General features: G+C 52.0%; 1 protein-coding gene and 1 long non-coding RNA gene across 2 annotated transcripts; both read left to right on the forward strand.

The window, feature by feature from the left end:
- Nucleotides 1-1,065: 1,065 nt before the first annotated feature.
- LOC102547952 (uncharacterized) lies at nucleotides 1,066-14,699 on the forward strand. The gene is made up of 3 exons (XR_005490062.2): nucleotides 1,066-2,660; nucleotides 13,802-13,899; nucleotides 14,427-14,699. It is a non-coding gene; the product is annotated as an uncharacterized LOC102547952 (long non-coding RNA).
- A 3,096-nt stretch (nucleotides 14,700-17,795) lies between these two features.
- Nucleotides 17,796-22,972, forward strand: Tekt4 (tektin 4). The gene is made up of 6 exons (NM_001013965.1): nucleotides 17,796-18,444; nucleotides 20,071-20,141; nucleotides 20,468-20,611; nucleotides 20,987-21,209; nucleotides 21,828-21,982; nucleotides 22,700-22,972. Exons 1-6 carry the CDS (start codon nucleotides 17,911-17,913, stop codon nucleotides 22,914-22,916), a joined length of 1,344 nt encoding a protein of 447 aa, NP_001013987.1. The 5' UTR covers nucleotides 17,796-17,910; the 3' UTR covers nucleotides 22,917-22,972.
- The last annotated feature ends 235 nt before the right edge of the window (nucleotides 22,973-23,207 follow it).

Genomic DNA, 23,207 nt, shown 5'->3' on the forward strand with positions numbered 1-23,207 from the left:
AGCTCAGAACACAGTGTTTGGTTTCCAGGGCTGCAGGCCTGGCAATGCAAATGTCGGCTCTGTTTCCAACAAACAGTCGGGCAGTCTGCAATCTGCCTGGAGGAGCCCAGAAACCCTGGTGAGACGGCCACGCCCACTGCCTCCTGTGAGTCAGCTTCAGGGCAGGGTGCCCACCCCCTTCATCCCCACGGTCACCTGTGGCCCCACTGCAGGTTTTATAAATGATAATCCGGCCACACACCAGGGGCCTGGGAGACCACAGTGAGGCCTGCTGGACCTGGATGGGTCAGCCTGTGCTTCCAAGGTTCTGCCCAAGGGGCCTCAAATTCTCAGGAGAGGGGGGTATGGGGGGGGGGGTCACAGCTTCTTCTCCCAGGATTAGGCTAGAAGCCATAATCTGAGGCCTGTCTTTACCCTAGGTCACCTGGCAGGAACAAACGTACCAAAGAACAACATAGTCTTTGCTCTGGCTTCCCTGGATGCTAGGTTCGGGCCAGGGGGGCAAAGGTTTTGAGAAGTTGTGGGCATAGACACAGCCACAGAACTTCTGACCATGCAACTGAGCTGGACTTGAACCCTTCTCATCTTTCTCTCTGCCCAAACCTGAAGGCAGGGACCCAGGATGCAGGATGCAGGAGCAGGGTCTCTGGGGTACAGAGGCTACTTACAGTTTCCACCCCCCGTTAACTTTGACTCTTGTCTCTTGGGTACTAAGGTCTGTGGTCTGTCTCTGGCCCACGGGAACTAGCAGTGGAAAAAAAGGTAGCAATTCTTGCTCTACATAGCAGGTGCTGACTGATTGCTACCTGGAGTTTGTGGGCACAGCCAGTAATGAGACACTCCATTTCTCCACCCTCACGCCGGCTAGCCCCTCAGACGGTGGCTTTCCTGGGATCTGTGGCTATTGCCATGTTCTGGGCCAGGTTCAGTAAGTGGTGTTTGGTAGGGATTAATTCTGGATGCTTAGATCTGCTGCTGAGGGTGCTTGGAGGGCATCCCAGAGGTTAAAAACCAACCAAACAATTTCACTCCATTGGGGGGGGGAGGCATGGGGGTGGTCTCTTGCCCTTATCAGCTGTATCAGTCCACAGCATGACTAAGCGTCTTTTCCTGGGACCAGCCTGAGCTTGTTGAGGCCTTTGCCCCCCCAAAATAGCCTAGCTGAGACCCTCACCGTGCTTCCTGTGCCCTTTGTAACACAGAGATGTTCAAGAGGTTGGACCAGGCCCCCTCTACCTGATGGCAGTCCCTCAAATGCACCCAACACAGGAAGGACAGACTGCCTCAGGACCTTTGCTTCTACTGCCCTTTCCCACAGTGCAGCACCTACCTCCTCCTCTCCCCTGTGATTTTCCTGTCATTACCCTCAGGGACCCACTGGTTCCTGAGGTATTCTTCCCTAGCTAGAGACGTTTCTGGGGTGGAATGGTCAGGAAGCAGGTAGAGCTGCTGTTCTAGCCCCGGTGGCTGGGAAAGTAGAGTTCACAGGTCATCCATCGAGTGCTGTAGAGTTGAGATGGGAGAGGGTCACCTCTGTCCCCAGAGCTCTTCACAATGGCTTAGATATGTCACACCAGGTCCTAGTCCTGCCTTGTGCCCAGTAGTGTAACCTCAAGTGGCAATGAGGTCACTTCCTGGATGGTAGGCAATTGCGTTTTCAACCCCCCACTGGTTGATGTCACAATACCTTTAATTGGAGCCTCACACCCATCCAGTGATCCTCAGATTGTCACACGGGCGGAGGGCATGCCACCCCTGGTCTAAAATTGGGTTTTCACTGCTCTGAGTTGTGCAATCTCTGGGGCCAATAGCTGCAGATTAGGCTAGCAAAGTCTGGGCATCCGTTTTCTCACCTAGAATAATAAAGACTGCCCATCCCCCAGGGCTCCTTCGGAGGCTTAAGTGAGGCCAAGGAGCACAGGTGGGGCAGGACAGAAACTGGGAGAACTGGATGCTGTGTATAGGGGTTTGGAGCCATAGATGTTCCTGGCACCCAGCAGACCTGGCTGAATCCCCTACTCCTCTTCCACTGAGACCGGCAACCCAGAATCCTCCCTGAGGGACAGAGACACGGGCCTGACCGGGGCAGACACTGGGGTGATTTCCCTCCACTGTCCCCTCCTGGCCTGGCCATCTGGGCCCACGGGCAGGAGTGCTGAGCAGAGACAGAGATGGCTGCGTGGGCGCAGGGGCTCAGGCGCGCAGGCAGGGGGTTGCCAGGCAACAGCCACACGCATCCGGCGCATCTCCTGCACCGAGGGGCTGGATGAGCACAGGTTCCAGCCAAATGTAGGAGCTTTGCTTGCTGCTGGCTAAGCCCTGATTTTGCTTGGGGCAGCAGGGACAGGAGGGCTTCATGACAGCTCTTTGGTGCTCAGGGAGACCACCCTGGAGGGCAGTGACTATAGTCTGCTCCTCTCAAGTTCAGTTCTCAGCAGAGGGACCACGTCCGCTGAGCAGATGCTGTCGCTCGGATGTTGGGAGCAGAGACAGGATAAAACCTGACTCCATGTCTCCCACCTCCAACCTTGGTGGGGCACAGAGGCTTCTGTTAGACCGGAATGTCATTAGATGCTGATGTCTCCCTGCCTGGACCAGAGTGAAGAGAAACCCAGATAGGGCCCAGCCTACCCTGGGTTACCTGGATCAGGCCTCAGCAGGTAGCCTCCCTGGAATATGCTTTGAGCTGAACTCTGTCATGAGAAAACTAGGGTGGAAGTTTACAGCCCCTAACCTCTGTAGGTTTCAGTCTCCCCAAAGCATACAGGGCATCTAGGGTGGCCTCGTGGATCAACTAATCTAGGTAACCTAAAGCCCACAGATCTTGCAGGTAGTCAGAGGTGGAACCCCCAGGCTATGAGAGAAGCATGGGGCTAGAAAGCATGAACCTGAGCATGCCTGAAGTCTTCCAGGGGAAGGCAGTTGGGATTCCAGCTGACTGCTGTAGAAGTCAAGGCTTGTGGATATTACACATTGAATTCATAGAGAAGATCCGCAGCCCCTGTGAACCGAACTGTTCAATCAGGACCACTGGGGACAGGGCTGGCAGTCTGTCTGTGCACCTCCTATGATCCATCCGCTCTCCAGCCCAAGACAGTGGCCAATATTCCCCACACGTCCAGTTTTGTTGACATGAGACGTGTTCAGAACTGGACTCTGAGCCCTTTGTGTGGGTGGAGCTTGGGGCTGTAGCTATAACCTTCGCTGGGATGACCTCCCCCCTGCAACAGACATCACACCCTACAAGCAATGCTTTTCCCACCACCCATTTGGGAGCCTAATGTCCTCTCTGTAGCAGTAGAGGTATGATCCTGTGTGATCCTGGCTCCTATACCATAGTGATTCAATCTACTACCGTACCCTCATGTCCAGCAGGCTGCTCATCCCCCAGCTGTGGCTACCATATGTGATCGAGCAAAGCTAATCACAGTTCTGGCCTCTCTGTTCAACAAGGGCTGTGTCCCAGCTCTGCCAGCTCCAGACCTGGCCCTTTGCAGAGACAAGCAGGGGGAGATGGTGGGGCTACACTGTGGGTAGGGATGCAGTGTGGGTAGGAAGAACTTTCTGACGGAGCTGGCATTGAAAGAGGTCAATGCATCAGAACCCGTGGCTGTCCCTGGTTCCTACATCTAAGCTATATTGGGCAGTTTATCTCCAGGCCTCTGGGACTTGGTCAGCAAGCCCTGCTTGTCATTAGAAGGGAGCATCTGTAACCAGCAATTTTCCATGGCCTGTAGACACTTCTCTTTCCACGTAATTATCAAAGCTCCTTCCTTCTCATCTCAAGGCTCCTTCCTTCTCATCTCAAAGCTCCTTCCTTCTCATCTCCAACTGTGACATTTAAATCTTGTGAGTCCAGGATCCACTCTATCTCAGGGCAATGTCTAGAGCCAAGCCCCACCCCCATCCCTACAGCCCCTGTCCCAGAGTGATGCCTGCCCAGGAGGATATACAGAAATGCCAGCAGCTTTGTCTAGATACAGACTGGGCCCTGCTGAGACACCAGGGTTCTGGCAGGGCAGGATCATCCTGGAGAAACAAGCCTTCCCGGCTTAGGGAGGAGGTTTATCATCACTAAGCGCAGGGATCAGAGAAGCTTTGGGGGAATGTGATGTTTAATTAGCTCCCCCCCCCCTGCTGGAAAGGTCTCAGGTATGTCTACAGTTGATGATGTATCCTTAGTGAGGACAGAGGATATCATCTCATCTCTTCTGCCAAAGGTCTTAGTGTCAGAGTTCTTCTTCTGGTGGTCCAGGGTGGCTGAGAACCCCAGAACCACTAGCCAAAGCCTCCTAAGAATTCTGAGGTTGAGAACTAGGATCTCAGGAACAGCCCCTAACATACATGCTTTCAATAGCTACTAAGAGACAGACGTGTGGTTGCACAGATACACACTCCCCAGGGCTGTCCTCTTTACATCCAGTATGTGTAAGAGTCTTAGATACCACGTCTGTGCAGACTTGTCCTGTGATCCTTCAGAACTCCCAAACTGGATCATGATGTCACCCACGGGATAGTGGCCCCAGCTAGCCCCTGAATCTGGGACCTGTGTTCAGGACTCTATCCCTCTAACCATTCTGCAGCCAGAGTGAATGCCTCCCAATGCCAGGAGCTCTTTAGCCATCTCCTCAATCCCTGAGGTAGAAGAAGCTAGGTACCTACTCTCCCTGAGCATCCCCCTTCCTGTGATGACTGTTCCTGCTCCTCTTCTGGGGTTCCACAGCCTCAACCATCGTGAAGACCCTCCCTGGGCTGTGTGTTCCAAATCCAACAACTTTGACCTTTCAGAACCACCTTGACTGGCCACCAAACCACCTGTACCTGGTTGTGGCTTCAGATAGTGGTGACTGAGGAGGGGGACCAGCCTGGCAGCTGCCTGACGAGACCTTGACTTTCTCTATGACAGTTTTCCCATCTCGAAAACCCCACTAGATCGCTCACACACCATTGAGGAGTTTAAAAATAACAATTCCTCACATATCCTGTTGGCTGGAGTTCAAGGTAGGTGATGTGTGCTCAATTGAGAGTCAGCTTTCTGTCATGTGACAGGCTCACCTTTGGAGAGGGTGGGGAGTTGTCCAAGGTAGGGACACTGAGTTTCCCAGGAGAGTGGCAGGGGTGGATTATTTTCTTTCTGGGTTCCCTGGGAAACCTCTGTGCATTCTAGGGCCCAGAAAACTACAGGAAGAGTCCCTTGTATGCTCCGGATATGTGGAAGGGTATCATCTCTCATAATTCTATATTTACATCCATTCTTTCTGTGTATGTATATGAGCTTATGTGTTCGTGTATGTAGTTGTGTGTGCAAATATATACACATGCGGAGGCCAGAATCAATGTCTGGCATCTTCCTTGGCCACTCTCCCATCTTATTTTGTGACAGAACTTCTTATTGGACATACGACTCATCAATTCAGGTAGATCAGTTAGCTAACAAGCTCCAGAGATCCTCCTGTCTCTGTCTCCCCAGAACTGGAATTATAGGTACCCAAGATTTTAGTTTGAAGTCTATTTTGTCAGGTATTAGGATAGCAACGCCTGATTGTTTGTGGATCCCATTAATGGGTTCTTTTCCCACCCTTTCCCTTTAAGGTTGTGCCTGTCTTTAAATCTAGGACATCATTCCAGAAACACGGATTTTGTTTCTTTTCTTTCTTTTATCTTTTTTAGAATTATTTATTTTATGTGAGTACACTGTAGCTGTCTTTAGACACACAGAAGAGGGCATCAGATCCTATAACAGATGGTTGTGAGCCACCATGTGGTTGCTGGGAATTGAACTCAGGACCTCTGGAAGAGCAGTCAGTGCTCTTAACCACTGAGCCATCTCTCCAGCCCTGGGTCTTGTTTCTTTCTTTCTTTCTTTCTTTCTTTCTTTCTTTCTTTCTTTCTTTCTTTCTTTCTTTCTTTCTTTTTTTTTTCTTTTTTTCGGAGCTGGGGACCGAACCCAGGGCCTTGCGCTTGCTAGGCAAGCGCTCCTGGATCTTATTTCTTAATCCATTCAGCTTGCCTGTGTCTTTTGAGTGGAGAGTGGAGACCATTAGTATTTAAAGTTGTAATTGAAAGGTGTATGTTGACTTGCAATAATTTCGTCGTTTGTTTTGCTTTTGCTGTTTGTGTTCTTGTGTTTTGTATTTTATTAATTACAGGTTCATTTGTTTTTTTTGCTAGAGTCTTCTAGAGGTGCTTATTCCTGTCTTTGCTTTGAAATATTGGTGAGTTTAACTTTCTGCTTAATGTTTTGCTGTTGTTGAGTGTGACTTCTTTTTTTTTTTTTTTTTTTTTTTTTGGTTCTTTTTTTGGAGCTGGGGACCGAACCCAGGGCCTTGCACTTGCTAGGCAAGCACTCTACCACTGAGCTAAATCCCCAATCCCGACTTTTTAAGGATGTTTGGATCACGGAAGTTTTTCTTTATGCTTCAACTTTGATGGATAGTTTTACTGGGTATAGTAGTCTAGGCTTGCAGTCATGGTCTTTTAAAACAGAGAATGTATTGCTCTGGCTTCCAGAATTTCCACTGATGGGTTTTCCTTTGTATGTGACTTATGTTTTTTGTCTTGCAGCCTTCAGTGTTTTTTCTTTGTTCTGTATATTTGGTGTTTTAACTATGATAAGCCCAGGGGAGTTTCTTTTCTTATCCAAGTTGGAGTTCTGTGTACTTCTTGTATCTGTATGGGTGTGTCTTTCTAGTTTGGAGATGTTTTCTTCTTTTATATTCCTAATGCTATGGTCTATATCATTGTCCTGGGGTTCTTCCTCATCCATGCCTATAACTAGAAGATTTGATTTTGAAAGGTGCTCTTTTCCCCTCTATTCTTTGCTGTTTCTTTTCTTATTCTTTGCTGCTTCTATCTTGTTTGGTTCATCCTACCTGTCAGACTTTCCCTTGAGTTTTCTAACTGGGATATTGGGGTTTTCATTTCCATCTTCTTTTCTCTTGTGCTCCCTTCATTTCTTTATTGAATTTGGTTTTTACATCCTGAATTATCTCTGTCATTTCATTCAGCTGCATATTTGTATTTTCTTGAAGATCGCTGAGGTGTTTTTTATTATTCTCAATGTTCAATGAAGTGTCTATGTTATCTTTAAATTCTTTGAATTTTTTTTTTTTTTGGTTCTTTTTTTCGGAGCTGGGGACCGAACCCAGGGCCTTGCGCTTCCTAGGTAAGCGCTCTACCACTGAGCTAAATCCCCAGCCCCAATTCTTTGAATTTTTATAAAGTTTATGATTGTTCTTTTAAATTCTGTGTCTTGGGTTCATTTCATCAGAAAATGCTTCTCTAGGGCTAGTGAGGGTGATGGGAGATATGTTGTCTTGGTCATTCAAGCATTCAAGCTGGTTTTGTTTTTATGATCTCACCTAGGTACTATTTCCTCCTCCTCCCTCCCCCCTCTTCTTCCTCCTCCTCCTCCTCCTCCTCCTCCTCTTCCTTATCCTCCCCCTTCTTGGTTGTGTCTGGTGTGAGAAATCTGTCCTGCCTTAGATTGGTCCAGTACAGGTGATGCATGACTAGAGCTGGGCCAGGCCAAGCTGGTAGATGAGATGTTTAATTAGACCAAGCGAAAATGACTCCCAACCCATGGGCATGGAGCTTGGTCTATGGGTGCAGAGATGTATACCCGATGTATGAATGATCCATCTCAAACCTCATGTTTGTGTGGAAAGCATCTTTTCAGCCCTCCTCTCCATCCTTTGGTTAAGACAATGTACTTGCTCCCTTCTCTAGGGTAATGAGCTTCTAAAGTGGGTGGATGGGGTCTCGGCATCTCAGTGAGGCAACTCATTGAACTCATTGCTGTACTCAAGGAGTAGAAAGTTGGGGAGAAGGATTTGAGTCCAAACAACTTGAGTTACGAGTGACTGTCAGTCAAATTCTAGTGTTGGAGAAGGTGTTCATATCCTTGGCAGGCCTCTGGCCTCCAAGGCTAGTGGAGAAGGACACCAGGTAGGGAAGACCCACAGGTAGATGTGTGAGAAGGTGCATGAGAAAGTGAGAAAGTGTCCCAACACAGGGGCTCTTGGGTAGTCTGGGCAGACAGGGGTGACTCTCAGTGGCAAAGTTTTAACCTTTGGTGATGGGGGACCCAGATCGACCCTCACCCTTGACTCCCCAGGCCTGGTGAGTACTTTCTCACTGAGATACAAGGTGTATGGCCTTTTGTCTTAGAATCAGGCCATGTTACCAGAATGTACCATGGCCTTCTGTGTCTCCTCTCTGGCTAGTGCTTGGGCTGAGAGAGGAGAAGCCTCTTCTGGTTTGTTCAAAGAACATCAAAGGCCATTTCCAGGTAGCACTCTTGCCTTACATGAGCAGCAGGCAGAGCTCGCTACTCAAGCACCCAGGCCTCCTGATGCCCGCACACACATCCCTTCCCACATCATGCTATGCCACTACCACCAGCCCACCAACTGGCCAATGGATTTGCTAAGCCCCAGCGCAGCCCAGGCAAGACATATGTCAGCTCCAAGCTAGCAGGGAGCCCCCAGGAACCACAGGAGCAGAGCAGAGAAGATCTTTTCTGGTGTGTGTGTGTGTGTGTGTGTGTGTATCTTGTAGGGCCCTGCCACACCCCAAGGTCACAGTCTTGAGGTTTCAGAACCATGGAGAATCAATTGTTTTTTTTGTTTTTTTGTTTTTTTGATTTTTTTTTTTTTTTGGTTCTTTTTTTTGGAGCTGGGGACCGAACCCAGGGCCTTGCACTTCCTAGGCAAGCGCTCTACCACTGAGCTAAATCCCCAACCCTGAGAATCAATTGTTTTAAGCCACCAAATCTATGGGGTTGGCCTAGAGTGTCTCTAGGAACTAATGTACTGCCTTAATGATTATCACTCTGATCTTTAACACCCAGACTATAGGATGGGAGATGGAAGTGAGGAAAATCCCAGGCACAGGTAGGATGGCATGGGAGGGCTGGAGGTGGTCAGGTGTGTGCAGGACCCAGTGCAGACATGGGGTCAGAATGATCAAGGAAAGGACCGGTAGGAACGTGGTGGAAGACTGGGACAGGGAAGACTGGAGAAGAGCAGATACGAAGTGACCTTGAGGCTGGTAGTGTCTCCAGCAAAGCAGGCCCTGTGCATCTGGAGCCAGGGCACAGAGTCTATTCCTGATCAAGGCTGGCTCCCTGAGCACCCTCGCTGTTGTTCAGAAAAGCTCCACTTACAATAATGCACAGTGCATTAGCACCAGGGAGGGGTCTGTTACCAGCCCGCCTTGGCCCTGGCGCCTTTACAGGCCCTTTGTGTTGGCTGCTGCTAGGCTATTTCAAGCCTGATCAGGGGCCTCTAGGGGGAGGCCTTGTTAATGGGGAGCAGCCAAGGCCACACCCCTGTGCCTCTGTGGTAGCTCCACCCTTCACCCTGGCCCTGCTCTGGTGCTGAGAGGCCCTCCCCATCCTGACTTGCTGTTTATGAGGCCGCACCTGCATTTAACTACTGTGTGTGTGCAGGGACCTCCCTGCCCTTTCAAGGGTAGATATTAGCCTAGTCCATGACTTGGGGACATGCCAAGTAGAAAGTGAGGTCCTTTGTGGGCCTGGGGGTTAGGGCAGTCCACTGCTGCCTTTAATCTTGATGTTCAGTGAGTACCTAGTACTCGAGGAGAACACCGTGGAGTCTGAGATTGGGGCTCAGGCTGGCTCTGTGGGAAGGAAGGAATGCAGGGAAGGGGCTCCTGTGTGGAAGTCAAGGCCAGATGTCTGGAGGCTGGAATGGAACCAGGCAATGAGGATGTGAATGGGGCCCGGGTGGTGTGGACCGATTGGGCGGGAGGGCAGAGATTGGCCTGCTGTTTCCTCCTGCACATAATGGGTGGTTTGCTCCCTCCTGGTTGAGACTTGAACTTTGAGTGCTTCTGGCTCCATCTGCTAAGTGGCTGGCTCTAGGCTGCAGCCACGGCTCCCAAGAGGACCTTTGGGGTCACAGCATGTGAGTTGACTTTCTTTGTGTCTATTTTCAGGGGCTCTTTGGACTAAGTGATGGGCGGAGCCCAGACCCTCTTGTCTATTTCTGTCCTTGGGTGGTGGGCAGAAAAGAGCTGGGCTAGGCTTCTAGACCAGCACCATTCATGGGCCTGACCACTCCCAGATACACTTGGCAGGGATCCCTGGGTGTCCTGACTTCAAGGTAGTACTGTCCCCTTTATCTGCCATCTCCTCCTAGGGCAGAGCCAGAGGATAGGGGAACCAGAACCAGGGCATCAGGAGAGGCTGGGACAGTAGGGGGGACCCTGCCATCCCAGCCTGTTCTTAGCACCTGCCCTCCAAACGACCCTCAGTCCCTTATCTCTCACCAGCACAGCCCTAATCGGCTCTGCTGTGACAGCATCTTTAGGAAGGCGCAGGGCCTCTTAACATCACTGGGGCTGAGAACTCCCAGTGCTTCCCCATCCCCCTCAGCTAAGATAGTCAAGGTCACAGGGCTGCTGTCCCTGCTGGAACCAAAGGCGTGCCTAGCCAGTGTGGTGACTAGGAAGAAACATCAGGCTGGCTGACCAGAGGCCTCGATCAGGGTGTCCCCAACAACTAATACCACCACAACGGAGGGGACCAGAGGCCATGGGTTTGTTGCCACTGTGGAGGGGCTCCACTCTTCTCCCTACAAGGCCCCGGGGCAGAAGTGTGCCCACTTTCCCGCTGTTCTCCAGAGACCCCAGTGGCTACCTTGCCTAGCTCTCTGGGCAGGGTGTAGTGGGAGATCATGGATCTGACAAGCCCCTAGGGATATCTGGTAGAGAAGGGGCAGAGAAGTGTGGGTGGTTGATCCAGTGGCCCCCTGAGCCCATGCAGGTGGGGGTTTTGGTGGATCGGATGGCTGGACTAGCCACCAAGTATTGGCCTTGGACTGCTTTCACTTTGATGGTCGAAACCCCACTGACAGTGTCTGCCCTGAGAGGGTCCCATGAGTCTCCAACACCTTCCAGGCTGGGCCAGCCCCTCAGCACTTGGCAACCTTGGCTGGCTCTACTGATTAAGTCCTGTGTCTCCAAGCCCTGGGATGAACCAGGTTCCTAAGGACCCATGAACCGAGGCTGGCTGACCTTGCACGATAGGCAGGAACGTGACTACATTGTTCTCCTGATCAATGGAGAGATTATTATTATTTTTTTTTTTGGTTCTTTTTTTTTTTTCGGAGCTGGGGACCGAACCCAGGGCCTTGCGCTTCCTAGGTAAGCACTCTACCACTGAGCTAAATCCCCAGCCCCCAATGGAGAGATTCTTGACTTTGGGTGCCGCTGCTGGCCCTTCAGTGGCTGATAAGTATTCTGGGGGCTTGAAAAATCACAGACACTGGGAAGCTCCTGCTTCTTTGGTTGAAGATTCTGCCAGCTCCTTCTGGACCAGAGCCACTGTGTGTTTGTGCACACATTTGTGTGTGTGTGTGTGTGTGTCTGTGTGTGTGTGTGTGAGTGCAGCATACCAGTCTGACTTCCCTGCTCTGCGTGGGGATTTTCCTTGGGGGCCATGGCAGGGCAGAAGCCAGCAGTCCCCTTGGTCCCTGCCTACCTGTAGCCCTCCAGCAGGAGTGACCAAGGGGCCAGAGTTCCTATTCTGACACTTGGAGATGTGAGAGTGGGGTGGTTGGGTCTCTGATTTCTAGCCCTGGGTGAGGGCTGGTGAGGCCAGAGGTATGTACACCCAGGTGATTAGGCCCAACTTCTGGGCTGACCTTGGGCTACAGCTCCATTCTCATCTGCTTCACAGCCAAGAGACACAGCTCCGGTAGAGCCTGAGGTTGGGAGACATTGCAGGAAGAACATAACTGAGTGACTCAGAGTTCACTGGAACTCAGGATGCAGAAGGGTCAAGGGCATGCGTCTACCCTTGTTAGACACCAGCTGCTACCTACGTTAGAATTCTACCCCATAATAAACCTACTGAGACCTCCCTGGGACTTGTAGAACAGCCCCAGCCTCTGGATGAGCATTATGGGGGGGGGGGGCTATGATGCTCATCTCCCTGGGAGGCTCCCACTTTGTCCCTGGGGCAAGCACTGTAATCACACTTAGGAGCGCCCGGGAGTATGGCCACACAGGTCCTCTGTAAACTGATGGAAACTCTTGGAACCTCTGTTTCTGCACCTAGGCATTTGGGTGCGGAGGGTAACGGAAGTGGAAATCCCGGTGGCCTCTGTATAGCACCGGCTGAAGTTGTCCTTTCTGTTGGCCTTTGAGCCTGCAGGGCCAGGCGGCGGGGTCAGGTCAGGTACTTCCCACCAGCTAGGACTCTCAGCTCATCAGCCTCCATTGAGTTAGTCCGTCCCAGCCCTGCCCCGGGGCCGACTCAGAATCTCTGCTAAATCCTCTATTTAATTTTCTTCTCAGGGAATTGTAGGAGGTTTTTCAGATAAAGCTGAGCTGATAAAGTGGGGATTTGGCTGTTCTCAAAGGCAGTAGGCCCTGGGCACTGTCTCACAGGCATGGCGGGTATGAGGCAGCTCCACTGGTAGAGCTGTGCTCCCCCTGGCTCCCCAGGGTGAGGGTGCATGAAGGTCAGACCCCGGTGTCTCAGCCTTGTCACTAGGTCTAGGTTTCTGTACATTTCATAGGCTCCTCCTGGCTGAATGGGCGGTTGGGGCCAGCCAGGGTAATGCTCGGGCCCCAGGAGTCCTCACTGTCCTATAGGAAATCCAAAGGCCCATTGCTGAGGGAAATCAGGGCCAGTCTTCTCGGAACCACCCCTTCCTCTTCAGGATGGCTGTATCTCTATCTCTCTCTCTCTCTCTCTCTCTCTCTTTTTTCTCTCTCCTGGCTGGCTAGCCTCTGCCCAGCTCCCAGGACGGATGCCAGGCAAGGCCTCCTGATGGCTTGGTATCGAAACCTCAGATTTTCCTGGGTACCAACTTTGTGTCTCTCCCGTCTCTGCCTGGTTCCTCTATGACATTCTGATAAATAGCTGCCTGTGTCCCTGCAGTAATGGCAGGCTCACTCCCGCAGGAAGCTCAGCCGGGACCCCAGCTCCCTGCCCACCTCACCCCGTGTATATGCCTCTGCGTGTTTTGAATGGGCACCTCTGGTCCCAGATATACTGTCCTTGGAGAGGAGTCCTCACTGTGGCACTGCTTGCCTTCCTGGTAGGAGCAGGTCCCTGCTATTTTTCTAGTGATGGTGTTGTTGGGACAAAGCTTGCTGCAAAATGTTGTTCCCAGTCCCTTTTGAACCTCGTTCCTTCATTTGGAGTCATTTCCTCTGGCTGCGTTTCAAAGCCTAGCATCGCTTAGTGGCTGGGCGGTCCCTGCGCCTCCTGATTAAGAACTGGATGCCCTGCTGAGATGCTCTTAGAGGCAGTACGGACTCTCTTTCCCCAACATGTCCATACTGGGTTTCTATATTTTGATGTTTTCTCCTATTTGGCAAGTGTGGAGGTAGTTAATATTTTTCAGGCATGGAAAGGTGCAACTCAAAGCCTCTCACTGAAGTGCTGTTTCATTTCTTTATTTTTATTTATTAGGGGTTTGTTCTGTTTTCGTAGTGCTAGGGACAGAACTCAGCTCTTGTCCGGCTGGACAACTGCTCTGCCAACTACATTCCAGCCCTTTTTTGCTTTTCGTATTGAGACAATCTTTTACTTGAACTTGAACTTGCGATCTTCCTGTTCTATCATTTCCAGAAGCTGGGATTCTAGGCAAGCACCATCAGACCTGGCGAGAGTTTCTTTTCTATATTTTTAAAGCCATGCATGGTCTTGGAGATGTGTGTACATATGGTATGTGCATGTGAATGTGCACGCTTGCATGTGTATGCACACGTACGTGTGTGGCCTCTCAATATCTTCACTTTTCCTTTTTTTTTTTTGAGACAGCCTCTAACTGAACCCGTAGCTCAATGATTGGCTAAGCTAGCTGTCCAGCAAGCCCCAGGAGTCTTCCTGCATCCATCTTCCCAGCTCTGGGATTAGAGGTATGTGCAGCCACTCCCAGCTCTTTACAAAAGTGCTGAACACTCAGACTCGGGTTTTTCCTTGTGTTTGTGTGGCAAGCATTTGACTGACCAAGCTAACCTTAGGGACATTTAAAGAAGTGCTTGTTCTCATGCATCCTCGGCGTTATGGCTGGGAAGCCTCTCACTTCCATGAGGTGGGGACATGGTAAATGCCAGGCTGAGTAGCTCTGGGTCCTTGAGGTGGACACAGCTGTCTGGACAACCACACACAGCTAGGCACCTTCAGGCCACACGTGCTTCATCCCAGAGTTCCTTGTCTGAGTCTTGCTTCCCTCTTGCTCAGGAAGGCAGAGATGCCCTGTGTTCACTGCTTGGGGAAAGGCGAGAGTGAGGTAGGAGTGAGTCATTAGCCCATCAGCTTCCTGGTCCTGCCTTGCCAAGAGGAGAGAGAGACTCATGCCTACCTCAGTTGATGGCCAGGCCCCTGTACTCAGCCGTCTGCCAGCATGTGTCCATGCCACATCTTGCTTTGTGTTGTTCTCTAGGGCCGATGGCTGATGGGAAGCAGGGCTTTCACAGTGGCCCCTGGAGTCATCAGAGGAGGGGCTCACCACCGACATCCCCTGCACAGCTCTTGCCTGCCTTCATCCAAACTGCTCTTAGAAACTTGGACTCCAGGATTCTTCTTCCCGGAAGTCCTTGGCTGGATCCTCCTTCTTGCTTGATGCCTACTGCAGCACTGGTTCAGCCATGCCAAAGAGCTTTGGATCCTTCTGTAATTAAAATGTCCCACTGGTCTGGGGAAAGATGTGGCTGTACCTCCCACTGCTCCTGCCTCTGTGTCTGCTCCAGCCAGGACGGCTCCCTGGTTTCTTGTTCTCAGTTACAAGTATTCTGGCTAGGGTAGGAGGCGGCCAGATGGTAATCTCTCCTCTGTTGGCCTTATCCTGTCAGCGTGACCTTGGACCCATCCCAGCCTGGGGCCCGCAGGTTGTGTCAATTAGAGTCAATGAGGCTGTATGGCTTCCCTCCCATTTAGAACCTTGCAGGTTGGGGGCGGAGCTAGAGGGATGTCCTCTAACCTTGGGGAACTGCTGCTAGACTTCAAAAGGGACCCTTTTGCCCACGTCCATCCCACTCATGATGTCTAGAGTTTGTAAAGGTATCTGTGCAGGGGACATCTGTGCTCTTCGTCAGTCTTCCTGCCCCTCTGTTTCCTAGGCATCCTGCAGGGCTGTCCAGTGTGGAGGGATCTGGTTCTTGGGGACACAGGCAAAGTGTCCATGGAGCCTGCACTCCCAGCCCCATCAAGCTGCAGCTGTGCTGTGGGAACTTTCACATGCCCCCCAGACTCACTTTCCACTGCAACTGCAACATGGGAAGAAGAGGGACATAAGAGAGGACCCCACCCCCCACTCCATACAGTCCCGCAGCCCACCACCATTGTGCCCACACGTCCCATTCAGTTTGTCTGTGCTCACTGTAGCTTTGCCTGCCTGTTCCCCACTTAGCCCTAGCTATGAGTATAGTTGTGACGGCTTCATCAGCCCCAGGGAAACCTTGTGCAATGATTGGTGTTCCTCCCCGAGAGGCTGGGAGGGGCTACACACTAGCACCGTCAGAGTACAAATGCCTTTCTCTGGACTGAGGGTCAGACTAGAGGCTGTGGATGATGGGGACAAAGGTTCAACACCTCCCTGAAAGTGTCTGGTGAGTCTTGACCCCTCAAGCTGGGGACTAAGGTTGAAGCTCTACCTTGGAGTCTATCCCAACCCAGGGGACCCTACATTGAGACCTGGCCTTCCTCATCAGCCCTGGGGTTCAATGGGATCATCACCTACCTGCCATGCCCAGTACTTGGATACTTCAGGTGAAGATCAAGCAGAGCCACTGGGCCCAGGTCTCTTCCTTTGCAGTCCCTGGGTCTACGTGCCAGGGATGAATCTAAGGAGAAACCACGCTTGTGCTCTGGGTGGCTCTGAACCTGCTACCATGTGGAGAAACCAAGGTACAGAGGAGATAGAGGGAGGTCCACACTGGCCCCCAAAGGCTCTTGGCCTCCAGCTCTTGAGGAACAATGGCAACTCTTGCTCAGTCTGGTTATGAATTCTTAAGGCTTCTACCCAACCAAACACACATGTACAAAGCATCTACTGGTGGAAATGCCAGGGCTCACCGTCAGAAGATTGACAGGGAGCACGGGGTGAGGGGATGACTGCTAGGGGGTCAGCACCAGGGAGGGTGCCAGGAAGGCACAGCCTGGGCAGAAGCATGGGGGTGAAACCAAGCTTGTGTGCCAAGCTGAGGGAGCCTGAGGTTCTTGAGGTTGGAAATGGGATGGGACAGAGTGAGGGAAGAGGCCGAGGGGCTGTGGTGTAGATCCGATGCTGACTAAGGTTGTAGATTTCTTTCAGAAAGCACCCAGTACATGGGGAGCCTCTCGGGAAGACCAGGAGGGAGGGGAACCAGAAGTCGGGAAATAGGTGTCTGGCACATTCTGCAGTCAATGTCGCCCTCTGTTGGTCACATTGGCAATCGACTTAGACTAGGATTTCTTATGCCCAGGTTGGACGGCAGGGTTTCCTGACCAAGTAGCATCCTGGGAACAACTGCCCAACAGAACGTGCCTCCTTTTTCTTGAGCAGATCAGGACATTTGACTCCAGATACATCCAGTGTGTGAAACCTCTCATAACACTGGCCCAAATCCCCAGGAGGCTCTGGGATACAGAAGAAAGAAGTGAGGTCTGGCCCTTACACAGTGGCCCTGGCAACAGATGGGGTGAGGGTCCCTGTGGATACTCCCACAGGGTCAGCTCCAAAAGTGAGTCCTGGAGGCTGAGGTAGGGTGGATGTTTGGTCCTCTGGGCTTGCACGAGGGGTTCAGACCACATGCGCAATGGGGTCAAGTTATGGGATCATAGGGTGGTTTAGGGTATGTTGGTGGTGTTGAGGATGAGAAGCACTTCTCACCCTGAGGAATCTGGTCATGTTTCCATGACCATCCACCTCCCACAGGTCACCCCAAGGGGTCTTTAAGGAGGCAGAACCTTCCCCATCCTGCTCCAGCAGAGCAAAGACAATGTGCAGGATCAGACCATGGAGGAAAATCTCAGGAAAGAGGGGCTGAGGAGCTGGGGAGGAGGACAGGGTGTCAGAGATTTCAGGACCCTTTCCTACCCGAGTCCAAGGGTCCTCTAGTGAATGAGTCCTGAGCTTCTGAGGCTTGGGCCACAGTGTGGTGAAGAGCTGAGAGTTGGGGATTGCTTGACCCCATTTGTGTGTGTGTGTGTGTGTGTGTGTGTGTGTGTGTGTGTGTGTGTGTGTGCGCGCGCACGCGCGTATGTATGCATATGGGTATTTGTGTGCATGTGGAGGCCAGAGAGAAAACCTTAGGGGACATTTCTCAAGCACCATTCATCTTGGGGTTTTGTCTGATTTTGTTGTTGTTAGGGGTTTTGTTTGAGATGAGAGATCCCACTATATAGCCCAGATCAGATTGGAACTCACTATGTAGACCAGGATGTCCTTGAGATCAGAGAGCACCACTTGTCTATGCCTCCTGGGTGCTGGGGTTAGAAGTATTTGCCACTATGCCTGGCCAATCTTATTTTCCAACATTCATCAAATACAGTTGGACTGGTTGGCCTGTGAACTCACAGATTAACGGTTTCTGCCTTCCCAGCGCCGGAATTGCAAGCGTGTGCCACCACACCCATCCCTCCCCAACCCCACCCCCACCCCGTGTTCTGGGAATCAAGCTCAGTTTCTTGTAAGGCAAACACTTTTCCCCATTTAAGCTATCTTCCCTGCCACTGCTTGGCCCTTTAAGAGGGCAATTCCGCCCCACCCCCTCGAGTGACCCCGTTGCTCAGCAACAGGAGGCAGTTGGTGTATACAATGTTCCTGAGGCAACCAGGAGCCTTGCTTGGGACAGAGTGACCAGTACTGCTCCACTGATCGTGCCTGGACGATTGCCCAGTGACCCTCTCTTCATTCCGCCTCCCTGCCCAGCCAGGGAGTAAGCACCATGGCACAAGCCGAAGTGCTCCTGACCAAGGAGCCAGCCCCGCAGTCAATTGATGTCTGTGAGCTACCCCAAAAAAAATATGAAGTGGCTTGTAATACCGGTGCCTATACATCCGCCGGTCTGGCCACCGCTGGCTTCCGCACAGCCAAATACCTCATGGACGAGTGGTTTCAGAACTCTTATGCACGCTACCACCAGGCCTTTGCAGACCGGGACTACTCTGAGAGGCAGCGGCATGAAAGCAAGCAGCTGGCAGCCGAGACTGGGGAACTTGCCTATCGCACACAACTTGACTCCACACGAAGGGTGGGAGAGCGTCTGGAGGACATGCATTGCTGGAAGTCGGAGCTGCAGCGAGAGATAGACGAGCTGTCTTCCGAGACTGATCAGATGATGGCCCAGAAGCTTCGGCTACAACGCGCCTTGGATGCTTTGTCCGTGCCCTTCTCCATCGCTACTGACAACCTACAGTGCCGAGAACGCCGCCAGCACCCAGACCTTGTCCGGGACTATGTGGAGGTGGAGCTGCTGAAGGTGCGGCCAGTGGCTCAGGCGCAGAGTGGGAGGCAGACTTGGGCACTCAGTGGATAACACAGGACCCCAGGGTTCACACAGCACTATGCCCTTCTGCCCATGCAGGACCCCTGATCCTGATCCTTCAGACAGTGGTGGGTTGTTTTTTTTTTTTCCTTCCCACATCCAAATAATTTTCTCTCTTTTGGGATTCCTTCCAGTCCACACGATTTCAAAGATGTTAAGTCTGACCCTGAGGGGGTTTTTTGTTATGGTGGTGGTGGCTTTAGGGTTGGTTTGTAGTTTGTTTGTTTTCCAAGACAGGGTTTCTTTGTGTAGTTCTGGCTGTCCTGGAACTTACACTCTGTAGAGCAAAGCAGGCCTCAAACTAGGACATTCATTCAGCTGCCTCTGCCTCCCAAGGACTGGGATTAAATGTGCTACAGCCTTTGGGCTGAGGTTGTTTTGTTTTGGGCTAAGCCAAAGGCTCTCCCTGTACCAGCATGCATGCCCCTTGCTTCTCTAGTGTACTTCAGGGTAGAAAGCCGGGCCAGCCAGTGCTGCAGGTATGGAGGTATGGAGGCCATGGCATCTGTCCTTGAGCCCCAGAGCCCCAGAGCCCCTCAGCCCCAGAGCCTCCTAGTATACACTTACAATCCCAGCATTGGGGAAACTGAGGAAAGGGGACCACAAGCTCCAGGCCAGCCTGGACTACATGTGAGACTCTTAAACAAACAAACAAACAAACAAACAAGCAAGCAAGCAAACACCAAAACTCAACCAAAACCAAAACCTACTACCTCCTCCTCCCTTCATTAGATACCTTTTCCCTCTAACCCCAGTACAGCTTGCTTTGGGGAGCCTTGAATGGTTATGGGGGTCACTCAGCCTAGTGACTCACAACTCAGAATTCCTCAGAGCAGGAGCCTCCTGTGGTGGGCAAAGATGAATGATGGGACTGGGGAATAAGTCACCCGGCTGAGGTCTCAGGGAACTCCTGCCCTACCTCCAGGCCTTGCCCACTGCTGGCAGTGGGTGCAGAGAGGGAAGGGGGACCGAGGACACCAGACACTGGAGATCATGACCCATGTGGGCTTGCACATGAAAGAATTCCTAGCCCCCAGAAAATGTTGGGGTAAAAGGAAACTTAGAGTTTCCTACCTATTCTTGGTGGGAAGTGGGCAGCAGACAGAGGGCATCTGACGTCTTATGGGCTTGAGTTCCTCAGAGAGGCTCTAGGACCTGATCTAACTAAGGCCGAGACTCCTCAGTATACTGTGGGAGTGTTGAGGATGACCCCAGAGTCTAGACAGCTGTCTTAGGCGATCCAACAGCCAAAAGACACTCTTTTTTTTTTTTTTTTTTTTTTTTTTCGGAGCTGGGGACCGAACCCAGGGCCTTGTGCTTCCTAGGTAAGCGCTCTACCACTGAGCTAAATCCCCAGCCCCCAAAAGACACTCTTAGAGGAAACGACATGCTAAAACTTTCCCAGAATGAACCTCGCACATACTCCTTTTTCTGGGGTTGCGGGGAAATTAAGGCAAAAGTCAATGGTGGTGAGGCCCACACCTGGACTCCTGGTGAGTCCCTAAGTCCCTCCGCAGGCGGAGGGGAGGATTACTTAGAGGGGACCTGTCTCATCTCCAGGAAACTGAACTCATCAGGAACATCCAGGAACTCCTGAAGAGGACGATGGGACAAGCTGTGGGCCAGATACGGTGGGTCACAGCAGCCCCTGAGGGACCTGAGGGGTGGACATACCTGAACTCTGTCCTCAAGGCTGGTCTGAGGTGGGAGGCAAGACAGGTTAGGGTACCTGACGCTGTGACTGAGAGGTCAGAAGGCTTTGGATCTTAGCCAGAGGAATGCAGGCATTGCTCGGCTGGGCATATACAACTGTTCCCACTTTTGTTCTGGAACCTGGGCCCCGCTGGCCCTGGAAGGCTGTCTGAGCGCAAACTGGCGCCCCCCTGAGGCTGATATGGGGCTTGCCTGCTTTCCAGTTCTCCCTGACACATAGCCCTGAATCTCCTCTCTTCCCTAGGCTGAACCGGGAACATAAGGAGAACTGTGAGATAAACTGGTCAGACAAAGTAGAAGTCTACAACATTGACGATACCTGCGCCCGCTACACCAATGAGAGCACCCAGGTGCAGTTTTATCCGCATTCCAGCAAGTTCGAGGAGAGGTAGGCTTCTAGGCACTGTACTCTGTTTGCCCCTTCCACTCTCTTGGCTCTACTTCCAAAATCTGAGGAAGAAATGCCACACGAGGACCTGTCCCAGCTCTCCCGGAGAAGCTCTCTCTGATTGTGGGGTGGACTAACAGGAAAGCCTCTTAATCAAGTGCATGGCACCCACATTTCACCCAAGGCTGGTGACCTGCGGGTGCCCTGGAAAGCGTTTCTGCTCGCGGCCAGCAGAGGGCACGCAACCACCACTAGAGGCCTGGGAGAACCTCGGGATGTCTGTGGGAGGCGGGATACGGAGCACATTGGGGATCGCCGACATTGTCAGAGTCTCCGCGTGGCTACACCTGACCAGGCCTCAACCTTCACCCTCAGTGCCTCCACGCCTGAGACGTGGGGTAAGTTCACTCAGGACGTCCTGCTTCGAGCCGAGCGCGAACGGCTAGCCTCGGTTAACCTGCGGAAGTTAATTGACTGCATCCTGAGGGATACTGCCGAGGACCTGCGGTTGCAGTGCGACGCAGTAAACCTGGCTTTCTCAAACCGCTGCGAAGAGCTGAACGACGCACGCCAAAAGCTGCAGTACCACCTGCTAAAGGTGGGACTACAGGGCTCGCCCGCCTTTGGACACGCCCACCTGTTTGGGCACACCTAGGACACGCCTACCAGCGAGCCCGTCCCATGCTTAGGGGGTACCTACTCATATCTGTGCTCAACTCCTCCCCGCCCCTGGAACACCCACCATCCCCCACTCTAGCCATGCCCATCCCTCATCTAAGACTCGTTCCCTTAATCACAGGGACCAGGGTTGATAACCACTCTATACTCAGTAGCGACCTGGCTTCAAGGGTCCTTTTGTGACCAGTTCACCCAGAGTTTCTGGGAGTGGTCTGCTGGCACAGCAGGACTGTAGGAGCTGTGTGCTGTGGGGGTTGGGAGGAAGATACTGTGGGGCATAGTGTGGCTATGGGGCCCCTGCTTCTAAGCTCCCAGCATTAGAGAGCAAACAGACTGCCCTGACTCATGAGACCCCCTGAGAGCATTCTACAGGGTTGTAACCACCCTGGTCACAGACCAAGGACTTGGTGTCTCTAGTCAAAGCTAGGAGATGAGGGACCAACCCGTTTAGCCCTTCCCACATGCTGGGTTAGGATAGGCAGTTTTCCTGTTTGCTCCAGGCTTGAGTCAGCCTCAGGCTCACACACTGCCCTTACAGATCCTGAGTGAGATCACGGACCAGGAACACCAGATTGCAGCCTTGAAGCAGGCCATCAAGGACAAGGAGGCCCCTCTGCGTGTGGCCCAAACTCGACTTTACCAGAGGTCACACCGGCCCAATGTGGAGTTGTGCCGGGACAATGCCCAGTTCAGGTACTGCTTGCTGTTTGAGCAGCCCCGAGTGGCTGGAGTCATCCCCTAGGAGCATTTGAGGCCACAATGAACCCCTCCCACCGGGTCAGTCCTACATACAAGCAGACACAGGGCTTGTGGGAAAGACTCTGGAGGGGTTTTGAGTATCAGGAACAACACAGGGTCCTGTGACACTCTGGAATGATTTGCCTTCCTGGAAGGAGCCAAAAGCCTAGAAACCTAGATTCCAGAGACCACAGGGCAGGGAGGCCAGGCTGGACTACCACCCACTCCTGTAACTCTGATGTAATCCTGTGCTCTATGTACCTCCTACAGGCATGATGTAGTATGCCTTTTACTTTTCTGATCTATCCAGTTTCAATATATCCAGACCCTTCTAAGAATAAGCGCCTGTCTTCTTCCTCCTTCCTCGACTGTAATTTTGTTCTAGAAATCAAAGCTTCAAGGGTTAGCTCCTATTCAGGATGCCATTGCTTATTTTCACCACAAGGTGGCAGTGTTTCAAGACTCCCTTTCCCTGCTCCAGAGCAGCTGAGGGAGGCCCCCTTTGGGTTGGAAACGAGGGTCTTTTTGATCCCTGCCAGTTCCCAGGATTTTTTTTTTTGTTGCAACACTAGCCACTTTGGTGGAGTCTGTGCAAGCCTGCTAGGGTCCTCTGTAGCGTCACTGCCCTTTCCTTGGTCTCTCCCCTAGCTTACCAAGTCCTTCCCCCTGCAGGTTGATGAGCGAGGTGGAGGAGCTGAACATGTCCCTCAAAGTGCTAAAGGAGAAGCTTCAGGATGCAGAGCAGGCACTGCGGAACCTGGAGGACTCACGCATGAGTCTAGAGAAGGACATCGCAGTCAAGACCAACAGCCTTTTCATCGACCGCCAGAAGTGTATGACCCACCGCAACCGCTACCCCTCGGTCCTCCAGCTGGCTGGCTACCAGTGACTGGGGCTGGCACCCGGCCTCACTGTCTCGTTCAAATAAAGAGCGCTTTAGTTTTCCACCTAGAGTGGCGTGGTGCAGGTGGGGGTGGGGCAGGTGGCTGTCCGTTCGGACAGGTATTTCAGAACTCTTACACAGCCAGACTTTGTCCACGAGTCTACCATCCTCCATACTTCAGGGGACATCGTCAGCCTAGGTGAGGCCAGATACTCCCCCACAGCCCCTCTTAGAGACCCACCAAACTGCTGGTTTCTCCTATCGTCACCAGCAGTTCAAAGGACTTGTGTATCTCTT

Source organism: Rattus norvegicus, chromosome 10, assembly GCF_036323735.1.
Source record: "Rattus norvegicus strain BN/NHsdMcwi chromosome 10, GRCr8, whole genome shotgun sequence".
NCBI classification, from domain to species: domain Eukaryota; kingdom Metazoa; phylum Chordata; class Mammalia; order Rodentia; family Muridae; genus Rattus; species Rattus norvegicus.